General features: G+C 43.2%; 1 protein-coding gene across 3 annotated transcripts in view; it reads left to right on the top strand.

The window, feature by feature from the left end:
• The first annotated feature begins 1,072 nt into the window (after positions 1 to 1,072).
• The window catches only part of DNAJC16 (DnaJ heat shock protein family (Hsp40) member C16), a 30,535-nt gene continuing 16,895 nt past the window's right edge, over positions 1,073 to 14,712 (top strand). For 2 of the 3 annotated variants that reach the window (XM_080657896.1, XM_080657898.1), the window contains exons 1-5: positions 1,096 to 1,202; positions 2,957 to 3,195; positions 9,033 to 9,099; positions 10,324 to 10,654; positions 12,553 to 12,737. In XM_080657896.1, coding sequence (XP_080514022.1) covers positions 3,029 to 3,195; positions 9,033 to 9,099; positions 10,324 to 10,654; positions 12,553 to 12,737 — 750 coding nt within the window. In that variant the 5' untranslated portion in view covers positions 1,096 to 1,202; positions 2,957 to 3,028. Of the gene's footprint in view, positions 1,203 to 2,956; positions 3,196 to 9,032; positions 9,100 to 10,323; positions 10,655 to 12,552; positions 12,738 to 14,712 lie in introns of all 3 variants that reach the window. The other variant, XM_080657897.1, reaches the window with a different exon arrangement.

Consider the following 14,712-nt stretch of genomic DNA (forward strand, 5'->3'; position numbering starts at 1 on the left):
GAGGGGCCAGCCAGGGTGCAGAGGATGAGCCGAGGCCCGCCCCTGTGCCCCCTGCAGCCTCTTGGCCCACAGTTCTTTTCAAGGTGCATGAATTCGTGCACTGAGCCCCTAGTGATAAAATAAAAGATGTAGTATGTTAGATGGTGATAAATGCAAAGGACATAAAAATAAATAAAAACAGTGAAGGGGGGGGGTCCTAGCTGGTTTGGCTCAGTGGATAGAGCATCTGGCTGCAGATTGAAGGGTCCCAGGTTCGATTCCGGTCAAGGGCACATGCCTGGGTTGCGGGCTCAACCCCCAGTAGGGGGTATGCAGGAGGCAGCCAATTGATGATTCTCATCATTGATGTTTCTATCTCTCCTTCCTTCTTCTCTGAAATCAATAAAAATATATTTAAAAAAACAGTGCAGTGGGGATATGAAATCTCTTTATATCTCTAAAGAACCTATCTCATTGGCTCAATGAAAGTTTCCCCTCTTCACCTGTGCCTCTCCCTCTCCCCAACACCACCATACATCCCTTTCCCGTGCTAAGGGTAGGGGCTGGCACTAAGGTGGAGCTGGCTTTGGGGTAAATGGGTTTAATAGTCCTGGGTTCCAGGCCTTGGGAAGGTCCCTGCCCCTCTCTGGACCTCAGTCTTCCCATCAGCATATGGAGGAGTTAGACTAGAGAGAATCCCTAAGGTCCTTCCAACTCTGACGCTCTAGGATTCTATGAATAGGCTTAAAGAGAAGCGGGACCAGCGATTGCTTCCCCACCCTAGCAACTGTTGCTAGAGCAGGCCATCTCCTGGTAGCACTGGAAACTCCTCCCTGGATCGGGGAGGTCTCCTTGGCATCCCATCTTGCACCGCGACTTAGCCTAGCTAGCAGGCACGTTTTGACCTCTTTGGTTACGATCATCCCTTTTGATCCAGCCAAAGAGCGCTCCTCGTCCCCATGGTAACCGCGTTAGGTCCACGCGCGGACGGCGTGTGGCCAGGGTCAAAATACACTTGCGAACAAGAAGCCTTCCACATATTCAGTCCTTGCCTTGGATGCGCTGGGCCTTTAAGTACCACGTGACTCCCTTCAGACTTGTCCCTCTCCCTCTTCCCCTCCCCAGGCCCTGGCGAGCGCAGGCTGCTGTGGACCAGAGCCACCCGGCCAGAGGACTAACTGGACCTGGGACTCTGCAGCCCTTGAGGCCGGTGCCCTTTCCCGGTAACTCCTTCCCGGCGTGACGCGGCGGGGCCGGGCAGGCTCGGCTATTTCCCTTCGGTTCCTCTTCGTTCCGGGTCCCTGCTGGGCCTGGGGGGCATCGGGAGCCGACAGGGCCCAGCCCACGGCTCTCGGCGGGCAGCGGAGGAGGCGACCGTCTCCTGGAGGGTTGCGATCTCCGGCGAGAGCCCGAGGCGTTGCTCAGACTCCGAGCGTGTCTGCGGAGCGGCTGCCTGGTTTAGGGGATATGGCCCAAGGGCGGTTGCCTGCCTACCTGTTGGGCAGGTGGTTTCCTGCCCTGAGGCCGGCACCGGCCAGCTGCCTGCAAAAGAACTTCACAGCCCCCGCCACTTGGGCCCGCCACTTGGGCCCTCTTAATGGAGGCGACTGACACAGTTGAATAAGGCGTGATTGCACAGCCCGATAGAAAAAGAATGATAACAAGTGCCACTGATTGACTTGACCCTGTGCCCAGTAAATACTTTACATACATTTAACTCCCAGGTTGATCCTTTCAAGACGGTATTCTTCGCCCCCATTTTTTGGATAAGGACACTGAGGCTTCACAGATTTAAGTAACTTGCCCAAGGTCATAACGTGGTGGGGGATGGATCCCAGTCTTATGCTGATCCCAGAGCCCCTGTGCTTAACCAGTAGCTTACATCCCCATCCGGATTCTTAGCGGGCTGTGCGTGTCTTGGAGGACAGAGTAGGTTATAGGTTGCCTGAACGAGGAAGACACTGGTTTTCCTTTTTTATTCAGCATGCATGCAGTCCCAAACGTTGGCCATCGGGTTAGTCAATTTTGTGAGGACTCTCAAGCAGCACTTAGACTTCTACCTGTCAGAATCCACCGCTGTTAGAGGTACCACAATAAGACACTTGAACCTTAAAACTTAATTTATGAGAAGTCAAGGTAAATTTGGCCCTTGGAAAAATTTTGTAGGTTATATACAGCACTACCGTGTTCATTAACCAGCCAGGATCATCCCCAAAACCCACGATGAATTCAGTCACTGCACTCACCAGAGATGGAGCTTTAATATTTGAGAACCATGTCTGGTCTGCAGTCTTTGTTATTAATTTCCCTTCACATGGAAAACTAATTTTTTTCTCACAACTTTTTCTCAAATGGAAGTGAAAGTTGAGCGTTTCCTGAGGTTTCCATTTATCGCTAATGATCAAATTAAAGAGCAGCTTCATTTTTTGGTTCTAATGGGCTTGGTGAGAAAGAACAGAATTGGAGCATATTAAATCATAATTGCACCATTTTTTTAAGAGTATTTCCTTTTGTATTTATACTTATTTAACTCCCAAGGAAGCCACAACTATCTCATTTTGTGATTTGCACATGGTATATCTGATGATTTCATGAATTTATTTAGCATATACTAAGTGGGGTATTCTTAAGCCTCGTAATTTAAGTTTACACTGTTATTGTCAGAATAAGTGAAACTGTATTTGAGATGTAGTCGCCTTGATTTTCATATATGTCTTCCCACATTTGCTTATTCTTCATCTTATTCATTTTTAGTCATTTCTAAAGCTTTTTTAATCCAAGGATTCTGGAGAGTTGCTACTCTTATTGCTCATCTTTTCATCTATAGTCGTTGTATAAAGTTCTTATTTGTGATGTAAATAGTAGTGAGGTTGTTCACTTTTTTTAAATACAGTCAAACTGCCTGCCACTTTTCCTGCAAAATACCTTTCCTTTGTTTTGTTTTTCATCTGTGTATCTTACACCTTTACCAAAAAAGGAAGACTGTCCAGGTTTCTACCGCTGAAACTTGTTGCCTCTTCAGTTACTTCAGCTCTGGAAAGGAAGAGAAATGGAAGTGAAAAAGTTGAGCATTTCCTGGCAGTTCTTGATAGTTCTGGTTCTGATCCTGCAAATTCTGTCTGCGTTGGATTTTGACCCATACAGAGTCCTAGGGGTCAGCCGAAGAGCCACTCAGGCTGATATTAAAAAGGCTTATAAGAAGCTCGTCCGGAAATGGTAGGTGAAACAAAGAAATAGTTTAATGTAAGCTTAGCAGTTTTAGCAGGAAAATGAAGCCTCAGTTCTGATTAGCTTTTATTTGTCTCTATGTTCAATAAATATATAATATATATCTGTCCAGAATATTTTATTTGGGAGATCTAATGTTCATGTTTTTCTATAATTTTAGTGATGTGACCCAAAGCCTGTGTTACTGTGAAACCCCTTAATTGCCCTAGATACCATTAGCATATTTAATATTAAAGTAGGAGGGAACTTTAATGTTTAAAATACATATGTACTCAACAATGGATAAGCTACCCTTCCCATGATGTTATTCATAAAGTAACGCCTCATGAGTGTCATTGTTAAAGGCAACACCATTCAATCCTGTTTTCTAGATTATTACTTTTTAAGCTTTCAAACTATTTTAGAATAAGAGCTTTTGCCCTCAATTTTTTAAATGAATATTCGGGGTTTGAGTTTGTTATTTTATAGAAAAATCAGAATTTTACCTGTAGAAATTATATATGCTAGAGAATATACACATGTTTGTGAATTAGCAGGATAGCAAGAAATGTAAAACTTATTTTGGACAGACGGCATCAGTTTCTTCCACTAATACTATGGACTTGCCTAAGTAGAAATGGTGGATTATATCGCTGGAAGGGAACAGCAGGAGGGAAAGAACCCAGGAGACTACAAGCTGGGTGAACCAGGCATAAACAGGAAGAAGGTTTGGGACGGGAACCATTGCTGAGCACCTACATGCTAGGCTCCAAGTTCTATGTTTATCTCATTTAAACCTTATAATTACACTTTGAGGGAGGGTTTTGCTGTCCCAATTTTATGCGTTAATTCTGTATTACCTCTGGCTTCCATAGTTTGACCTTCTGCACCGACAGGTAGTTTATTGCTCTTTTTTTTTTTTTTTATCACTTACCGATCTGGGCAGAAGTAAGAGTGAGTAGGTCAGTGTTTGGGTGGGAAGGAAGTCAGGCAGGAGCAAAATTGCAACATGCAGGTGGCATTGCAGGCTGTGTGTGACTGCTGACACCATTATTCTTCAATGAAACATGTATCAGTTTTAAACTGGTTGCAATACAGGCAAAAGATAGTTTTAAAATATAATGTTTTGAATGGATATTTTAGACCTTATTCATATGAAGAATCCAGAATTGGTTACTAAAAAACACATTCTCTGTTTTTTAGTAACCGATTCTGGATTCTTCATATGAATGGGCTCTTTTCAGGGACTCTTCACAGTAAAGTTGCTTTTGACATCACTTCATACTCTTGCCTCTATATTTAAAGCAAAATTTATAAATCTGCAATGAACTCATAAGGTACTCACATTCTTTTGGACAGGACATGGCCTTTGGCAGCATTTTAGAAGCAGAAATGATCGCTTGAGTATGTAGGACCTTTTAAAACATACAGTTTTGACTCCGCTGTCTTCAAAGCTAAAAAGGGTATTATATTAATTAAATGAGTCATGATTCTCTTCCTTAATTAGATTCTCTCTAGGAGTAATTCATCACCGTAGAAATATATAGAGTATCGTCCCGTGAAATACTAAAATTTTACTTTACCTTGGATTTTCACTGTACTATCATTTTCTGCTAAATTTTGGCTGTGGCAGTGTTTTATTGCTGAAGTAATCTGTCTCCTTTGTAACGGTTTCATATGCACTGAGAAATAGCAGTGTTTTCTCAGTTTGGCTTTTCAAGATGACTGTGCAGGGGGATGTGATTAATTGCCAAATTGGATTTGCAGCCTACCTCTCCTGTGCTTTGGAATAGTGTTGCTTAGACTTCTCAAGAGTTTGCCCCTTGCTTCGTGAAACCATTTGAAATTACTTTTTTTTCTCAGGAAAACTGTTTGTCATCCAATAAAGAAGTTTTATCATAGGTACTTTTCTTTTGTCATCTACATTGGCAAAATAAACAATTCCTCCACTCCAAAGAAAAGATGTCATAAAATTGTATTTGAAGCAAATGGGTATAACAATGGTCAGTCACCTGAACAGTAAATAGATTTCTCTAATACTTTACTATATTACTTTTAATGTTTATTTTTACTATTTTTTGTATTTTTTAATTTTTAATTACAGTTGACATTCAAACTATATTACTTTTCCTACCTTTGTTTTTATTCCCTTAGAGGTAGCTAGACCACCTGTAGATGCCAAGTACAGAATATTCTTCCCTTTGAAATTTAAAGGATGTGTACATATTGCAGTGTGTGAAATGTTTCATACACTGAAAATAGCATTGGACAGTACTTTCCTAGAGCTGAAGTTATCTTTTTCTACCTGTTGTCAACTTTGTGCTGTCTCCCTGTGATTAGAAAAATATTCCTTACTAGAGGCCTGGTGCATGGATTCGTGCACTGGTGGGGTCCCTTGGCCTGGCCTGTGCCCTCTTGCAATCCGGGATCCCTGGGGGGATGTCAGAGAGCCAGTTTTGGCCCAATCCATGCAGGCCAGGCTGAGGGACCCCACTGAAACCATGCACCGGGCTTCTAGTATGCATATAAGATCTTTGGTTAACCTCTTCCTGCCCTCCCCCCTCCCCTCTGAGATTCCTATCAGTCTGTTCCGTGTTTCCATGCCTGTGGTTTCCGCTCCTGTGTTGAGTGTCTGCCCCCTGGTGGTCAGTGTATATCATAGCTACTGGCCAGTCGCTTAGGCTTTTATCCTATCTAATAAAAGAATAATACGCAAATTGACCATCACTCCAACACACAAGATGGCCAGCAGGGGAGGGCAGTTGGGAGGGACCAGGTCTACAAGGGAGGGCAGTTGTGGGTGATCAGGCCAGCAGGGGAGGGCAGTTGGGAGGGACCAGGCCTGCAAGGGAGGGCAGTTGGGGGCGATCAAGCCAGCAGGGGAGGGCAGTTAGGGGTGACCAGGCCAGCAGAGGAGGGAAGTTGGGGGCGACCAGGCCTGCAGGGAAGGGCAGTGGGGGGGACCCAGGCCTGCAGGGGATAGCTATTGGGGGGGACCCAGGCCTGCAGGGGAGGGCAGTTAGGGGTGACCAGGCCTGCAGGGGAGGATGGTTAGGGGCAAACAGGCTGGCAGGGGAGCAGTTAGGCATCCATCAGGCTGGCAGGGGTGTGGTTAGGGGGTGATCAGGCTGGCAGGCAGAAGCGGTTAGGGGCAATCAAGGAAGGCAGGCAGGCCCTACTGGGATTGGGCCTAAACGGGCAGTCGGACATCCCTCAAGGGGTCCCAGATTGGAGAGGGTACAGGCTGGGCTGAGGAACATACCCCCCCCCCCCCCCGTGCACGAATTTCATGCACCGGGCCTCTAGTATATAGATACGCTGAAACTGTCCTGTAGTTTCCTCTGTTGCAGGATCTGTGCTTTTAACCCAGCTGCCCTCACAACTCTCTCTGGTTCAGCCTCTTTAAAAGTCCCTTCCTACCCTTCCCTCCTACAGAGTTTTGTCTGTTAAATCTTTATTTGTGTGATCGCATAAATTTATCTTGTCAGCCTCTAGCCTGAGTTTGAATATTTAAAGCCCTTTTTTTTTGTCATCCAGAAACATGCTTCAAAGCCACCATCTTGTTTCCTTAAGTCATACTATTTTCTTTTTCTTTTTTAATCCTTTATTGTTTAAAGTATTACATGTCTCATTTTTCATACTATTTTCATTATACCAGCTGAGATTTTCCCCGTTAATATTCATGACAAGTATTAGTTAAGGAGTGATGTCCAAATTCAACAACCAGCCGAAACCGGTTTGGCTCAGTGGATAGAGCGTCGGCCTGCGGACTGAAAGGTCCCAGGTTCGATTCCGGTCAAGGGCATGTACCTTGGTTGCGGGCACATCCCCAGGCGGGGGTGTGCAGGAGGCAGCTGATCGATGTTTCTCTCTCATCGATGTTTCTAATTCTCTATTCCTCTCCCTTCCTCTCTGTAAAAAATAAATAAAATATATAAAAAAAAAAAAAACAAAAAAAAAAAAAAAAACAAATTCAACAACCAACCATTTGAAGTTTATTTATTTTTAGTGAAATCAGAATATGTGGTACAATTTCATTAAAAATATGTTCCTAAAAAAAAAACAAAACATGTATATATATATATATATATATATATATATATATATACACACACACACATATATACATACACACACATATATATATATTCCTGCTAGAATAAGTTGGTCAAGTTGTAAGCTGTTTTTATTCTGATACTAGAGGCCTCGTGCACAAATTCGTGCAACAGTGGGGTCCCTCGGCCTGGCCAGTGGGATTGGGCTGAAACCGGCTCTCCAACATCCCCTGAGGGGTCCTAGATTGCGAGAAGGCACAGGCCAGGCTGAATGACCCCACCGGTGCACAATCAGGGCCGGGTAGGGACGCGGAAGGTTGGCCAGCCGGAAAGGGACCGCAGGAGGCTCCAGGACATGTCCAGCCCATCTCGCTCAGTCCCAATCAGCCAGACCTCAGCAGCAAGCTAACCTACTGGTTGGAGCGTCTTCCCCCTGGTGGTCAGTGTACGTCATAGCGAGCGGTTGAGTGTCATTAGCATGTTACGTTTTGATTGATTGAACTGATGACCAGGCGACTGGACACTTACCATATTAAGCTTTTATTATATAGGATACTTGGTGCTGTTTTTAGTAGTCATTTGCTTCCCATTGGATGTTCCCTTTCCAGAACCTTGACTAGAGGAAATTTACTAGAAGTTAGCTGAAGTGATTACATAAAGAATAAGGTCTGTAATAGAGTTTCAATGAAATGAACATTGAAAAATTAAACACTGATTTAGATCTTAGCGGGTTCTAAGGACATTAAAACTGGCCCCTACTTTCCAGAACTTTAAAATCCCCAAAGCTGAAATTGGTATAAACCCAAGCAGATTACATAATAAGATATGACCACAAGATGGATAATTGGCTGTGTATAATAGCAAACAAATAGTTGTTCCAATATTAGTTGAAAGCATTTTGCTGCTTAAACTGTAGACTTTGCTCACATCTTAAAACATGTGGCCTTGAAAACATTATCTATTTGCAGGTAAAAGGCATTCCTAGGTAGAATGGGATAACCAGAGTAATAGTGAAAACTAAAATGAGCTAATTTGAACATAGCAGCAAGATGCTATTTGAAACATGGTTGCTACTAAACAAATTCATGTTGCATCCTTAAAGCTATTTCCTATGTCTAACTGAGAAGAAATTGATATCATTGATACCGTTCTAGCATTGGGATGAAATGCCACCATCCCGGGAAAAGAAGTTGGTTCTTACGGATAAGTGACTTTAGCTGTGAGCCAGCGTTAGCAGTGTTGGGGAGCAGTGTAAAGGCACCCACGTTTCCCACCTTTCCTAGGAAAATGCTGCAGGACTGTCTCCTGTTGCACTTTGAAACGGTGCCCGGCTGAAATACTTCTGGAAGAAATTGCCTGTTTTAAAGTTGCATTTTTTTAATAGTTATGTGAGGCAACCGATTGCTTCTCCCATTCATTTTTAAGAAACTGTCCTCGCCCTGACCAGTTTGGCTCAGTGGATAGAGCGACGGCCTGTGGAATCAAGGGTCCCAGGTTCGATTCCGGTCGAGGGCATGTACCTTGGTTGCAGGCACATCCCCAGTGGGGAGTGTGCAGGAGGCGGCTGATCGATGTTTCTCTTTCATCGATGTTTCTAGCTCTCTCTCCCTGTCCCTTGCTCTCTGTAAAAAATCAATAAAATACTTTTTAAAAAAAAAAAAAAAAAAAGAAACTGTCCTAACAAAATAGCCTTCCACTTGCCTCTGATGTAGTAAACCTTGTGGACAAGGATGCTAATTGACCGTATGTGAAATTAAGTCCATTCTCACTGCCTGCCCTTTTGTGTTTCAGGCATCCTGACAAAAACAAACATCCTCAAGCAGAAGACAAGTTCATTGAAATCAGCAAAGCTTACGAGGTATTGTGTCAAACTTTGGGATGCATCCATTAGCTCTTATAAAGCATGTCTAAATGTTTAATAAAGTCCTCTCAGGCAGAGCATATCCCCTATGCCCTTGACCCAGTTTCTGGATGATGGTAGAGAGACCATATTTGGCCACATCCAGTATGTCAAAATTAGTACCTGAGAAGCCCTTTTTTAAAAAATGGCCTAACCTGGCCGGTGTGACTCAGTGGTTGAGCATCAACCTATGAACCAGGAAGGTCATGGTTTGATTCCCGGTCATGGCACATGCCCAGGTTGCGGACTCGATCCCCAATGTGGGGTGTGCAGGAGGCAGCCAATCAGTGATTCTCTCTCATCATTGATTTTCTATCTCTCTCCCTCTCCCTTCCTCTCTGAAATCAATAAAAATATGTTTTTAAAAATTAATAGTAAATGGCCTATTTTAAAGGCTTTACTTAGAATTGTAGAATAACCGTGAAGGGTATATCTGTATTTCCTCTTTAGAAACTTACATTATGTACTCCTTTGGCAGCACATATACTAGAAACTTAAAGAACTACAGACCACTTTGCCCGTAGTTATTGATGTGACACAAGGTTGCAGATACATTTAAACACAAGATTTTCAGCGGTTTTCTAACCTGTCAGCTTAGGTAGTGTGTCCGGAAGACACAGAAGATAAGCTTCCCGCTTTGGGCCGGGTAATGCTCTTCACCGCACAGCTCCGCTCCTGCAATGACATCATCCTAAAGCAAGGTCTCAAATTTCAGGCGTCAAAATTACTTCTAAGTAAAACAAAGTCGGCCAACACACAAGACACTGAACTCAGTCTGGGGTTACTTTTTGGTGTCCAGCTTTTCATATTTTGGTTTGAATCCTTCCAACGTAAATGGCATGCCCTAGTCAATTTTCTTGTGGTTGAGCCCTGGTGGTGAACATTATGTAAAGTTTTATTTGTTTTACTGATGTGCTTAGTATTACGATAGTTCAAAAGTCTTTAAATCCAAAATGAACATGAGTAAGGGACTGGAGTAATTTGGTCTTGAAATACTTAATGTTTCTATTGAGAGAATGTTCTGGATGTAGAGTGGCTGATTTAGAATATCTAATCATGTCATATCTACATTTATTTCCTTCTCATATCTTCTAAGCTGCTTACAGGAACATTCTTTGGGTAAACCTTTTTTCGTTCCATAGATTTCTTTTTTTCTTTCTTTCTTTCTTCCTTTCTTTATAGATTCTTTCCCATGAAGAAAAGAGATCTGAGTATGACATCTATGGACATGGGAGAGAGAACCAGGACCACCCGAGGCGCCATGAGCATCGCTTCCGCCAGTACCCAGGCAACTTTTATTTTGAGGAATCTTTTATGCACTTCCCCTTTGGTTCTGAGCATCAGGAGTCCATTGATGAAAGACATTTATTGCACTTTTCATATTATGTGAATAAAGTGGTTCCCGATAGCTTCAAGAAACCCTACCTCATTAAGATCACCTCAGATTGGTGCTTTACCTGTATCCACATAGAGCCTGTTTGGAAAGAAGTAGTTGAAGAACTGGAAGGATTGGGTAAGATCATTTTATTCACTGGAAGATGTTTATATGGGAGAACGTAATTTTCTAAATCTTGAATTTCATGGGATATTGGGGAGAATGAATGGTATGATTTCTCTTCACAAGTTCATGGTGACTAGTATTTTCCAAGGACACATTTTCAGGGGGAAATGAGTCAGCCACTTTCACTTTGCATTACTAATTTGAAGCTTTATCTATACAGTCTTCTAACATCTGGTTGGGGGCCTAATACATAGGAGAAGCTTAAAAATGATTGGTGAACAATGCAGCCCTCAAGCATCACTGTTAAGGCTGGTAGGATTTTCAGATTATTCGTATGGTATTTGTGATTTCGTTCTGTATATTAATTCGCTAGGGCTGCCATAACAAAATGCCACATAAACAACGGAAACTTACTTTCTCGCAGTTCTCGAGATTAGAAAGTCCAGGATCAAGGTGTTGGCAGGGCTGGTTTTTTCTGCGGTCTCACTCCTTGGCTTGCAGATGGTTGCCTTCTCCTTGTGTGTTCACATGGTCATCTCTGTATGTGTGCGTGGGGTCTGGTGTGTCTCTTTTTCTGTGTACTAAACTTTTTATAAGGACACCTGTCATATTGGATTAGGGCCCACCCTTATAAGGCCCCATTTTAACTTCAGTTATTTCTTTAAAGGCCCACTCTCCAAATACAGTCACATTCAGAAGTCCTGGGGGTTAGGGTCTTACAAGGGCGGTGGGGGGACACAATTCAGCCCATAACATTAATGGTCATGCGTTACCATTCTTGATCGAAGGTTAGTCTTTCCTTTGTTTATCGTTACCACTTAGTGCCAGGAAGACTTTAGTGATCCAGAGAGGGTATTTAATAACGCCATAAAGTTAGAATTACTGAACTAAATGTGTGTGTGTGTGTGTGTGTGTGTGTGTGTGTGTGTGTGTGTGTGTAAGAGAGAGAGGGAGAGGGAGAGAGAGAAAGAGAGAGAGAGAGGCATTAGCAAACCTATTTTGAGTAATTAAAAAGGGACAGATGCAGCCATAGGGCCCGAGGGGTGTGTCTCTCTGGAGAGGGCCTGCCCTGTGACACCATTGGTTCATTTCTTCTAAAACAGACCTTTCAGCCTGTCGCTCAGAAGTACTCAGATACTCAGATTTGCCAAAAGGCTTTCCTGAGATTGAATATTAAATGACAGTTTTTTTGTTAAGTGCCTGATATATAGGAAGCACTTAATAAATTAACCTTAGGAATTTTCTGATTAACTAGGTTTTCTAGTTTACCAAAGTTAAATTTTTGAAAGCACCCATTTTATAAGCGTCTTTTAAAAACCTTTCTGAAATGTATTAGGCTACTTTCTTCAACTCACTGACCATCAAGCACCAACTTTTTACTTATTCTTTTGAAAGGTGATTAGGAGTTGGTTGGGCAGGAAGCGGGGGAGTAACATTAGGGCAGAAGGAACAGTGCCAGCAGAGCAACAGTCTCAGAAGAGCCAGCAGCAGCAGGGCGTGACTGGGTGTAGGTACGGGGCGGGGGCGGGGCGGGGGGGGGCGGGGAGAGGAACATCTGGGAGCCAGGTAGGAAGGAGCCTTACATTCCAGGCTAAGGAAGCTGGACTTTATTTTTTAATGTGTAATAAAGCCAAGAAAAGTTTTTATATAGAGGAGTGACCTAATCAGACCTACTCTATAAAAAGCTAACCGCTGTTAAAGCTACGTGAAGGACAGGTTACAGAACGTGAGAGGAGAGGAAAGGTTACCAGCCCTGGCGACCACTTCCTAAGGCAGAAGGAGTAGAGAGAGGTGGACAAGTGTCAGATACCCCCTTCTGCTAGGTCATAATTTCACACCAAAAAATTACTTAGCATTTCTTCAACTGCCAGGGTCAAAAAGGCTTCATGTAGGTCTTCCATACTTTTCAGGTGTAGGGATCGGCGTGGTCCATGCTGGGTACGAGAGGCGCCTGGCCCGTCACCTGGGAGCACACAGCACACCCTCTATCATCGGAATCATAAATGGAAAAATCTCCTTCTTCCATAACGCGGTTGTCCCAGAGAACCTACGACAGTTTATAGAGAGTCTTCTTCCAGGGAACTTGGTGGAGAAAGTAAGTACCTGGCTGAGAAGTAGTTGGCGAAGTGCCTGGGACTGACTGCTGGCTGCCGGGACTCTACCTGTTGGTCACTTGAGCAGGGCAAGCGACGTGTTAATTGATGCATCATTCACACGAAGTATTTTCCATGAAGTCTGTCAGAGACGGAAATTGAACAGATGAATTAGAGAGACCCAGAGTTCCTCCCTGTGATAACCACTGGGCAGTTTTACGGTCCTAGGACTCAGAGCCTAAAATGACAGTGACTCTTACTCCCTAAGCAAAAAGTTGGACCGCAACATATAAGATAAAGGATTTCTTTGCGACTCCTGGCCTTGTTCCTCTGAAGATACTTTTCTTATGAGGCTATTCAAATTAAGCTGCGTCTAACTATAGATTTAATGACCATATCTATAGAAAATACCAGATTCCATGAAAACAAGTATTATTTTTGGAACTTCCAGAACGTATAGTGATGCAACAGTATGATGAAATTTCACATACAAGGGGTTGAGCTAAAGAAGCCAGGCACAGAGAGTTCATACTAGTTAATGGTTTTTATATTTAAGAAGCATTTCCCCCTGTCTCTTAAGTTAGGGATCAGAGGAACTAAAACAGGATTCTTGTTTTACTTTAAATGATTCGTTCCTGTAACAATACCAAGGAAAGTGAACATGCAGACATTTCCATCCAATTTCTACCTGCACTGTTCATAGTCTGTCCTGCAGGATCATTACCTGCAGGAGAAATACTTGGTGGAATTATCTGGAAAGGAAATTGTCAGAGAGCACAATAGGCTCCTGAAACCATGATAGGTTGTCCTGCTAGTTCCTCAAGCCTTTACATAACATCTGTTCTATGCCTGGCACTGGATAAGTGTTGAGGATAATTTTCAAGGAGTTCACAGTCTAGTGAGTGCTTATTTTTCTCCGGTATGTTGGAGCTCGGAAAGGCTTCCTGGCAGAAATGACCCTGTTCTGAGTTTACCAGGTGAGGAGAGGGAAAGAGGGAATGCGTTCCCGGCAGGCAGCAGTCCAGGACAGGAACAGCCTGCTTGGTATGAAGTAAGCATCAGTGAGTGGGAGAGGACTCCATTAGAGCATGCAGAGGAATCTTTAAGGAACCTGGGCCTTGGCCTGCAGATGATGGAGCCATTGAGCAATGGGGAGAAATGATCAGATTGAGGTTTTATAGAGATCATTCTAGAAGCAGAGTGGAAAGATACTTTTTTGAATTATTAACATATTTCTAGATAGGAATTTAATTATTCATGCTTTTAATTTGTTCTCTCAGTAAGATTATTTTAAGGCATAAACAGGGAAACACAAAAGTAGCAATTCAGATGGCAATAAATGAAATCATGTAATGTATAGATGAGGTGGGCCCACTTATTTTTATCATCTGTTATGTTTTTGGATTCGTTTCAGTTGATAGGCCTGACCCCCTTCCTTTACACGCCTTCTCCTTTTTGTTTTGTTTCAAATATGTGTGTGTGTTTTTATTTGAGAGAGAGGAGAGAAAAGGAGAAACACCAATTGGTGCCTCCTGCACTCCTCCTACTGGGGATCAAGCCTGCAACCCAGGCATGTGCCCTGACCGGGAATCAAGCCAATCAAGCCGGCGACCTTTTGGTGCATGGGACAATGCTCATCCAACTGAGCCACACTGGCCAGGGCCTTCTGCTTTTGGATACTAGACAGTGTGCATTTTACCTGTTGGGTACTGCTATTGGGATGTCTTTATTTTCCTATGAATATCCCTGCGCTTTGTTCTGGGATGTGGTTACGTTCCTTGGGACCAGTGGTATTTTCAGGTCTTGTTTGAAATTTCTCGAATTGAGGACAGAGCAACATTTAGTCCAGGGCCAATTTTGTGTCACCAAAAAGGCAAAACCCCATGCTCTGTGAGTGATGAGAGTTTTGACGCTGGCTCAGGCCCACTTGTTTTTATTTAAGCTCTTTTAAAAGAGCAATCATTGCGTTATCTTCTG

The sequence above is a fragment of the Plecotus auritus genome (genome assembly GCF_963455305.1).
Source record: "Plecotus auritus genome assembly, chromosome: 2".
Classification (NCBI taxonomy): domain Eukaryota; kingdom Metazoa; phylum Chordata; class Mammalia; order Chiroptera; family Vespertilionidae; genus Plecotus; species Plecotus auritus.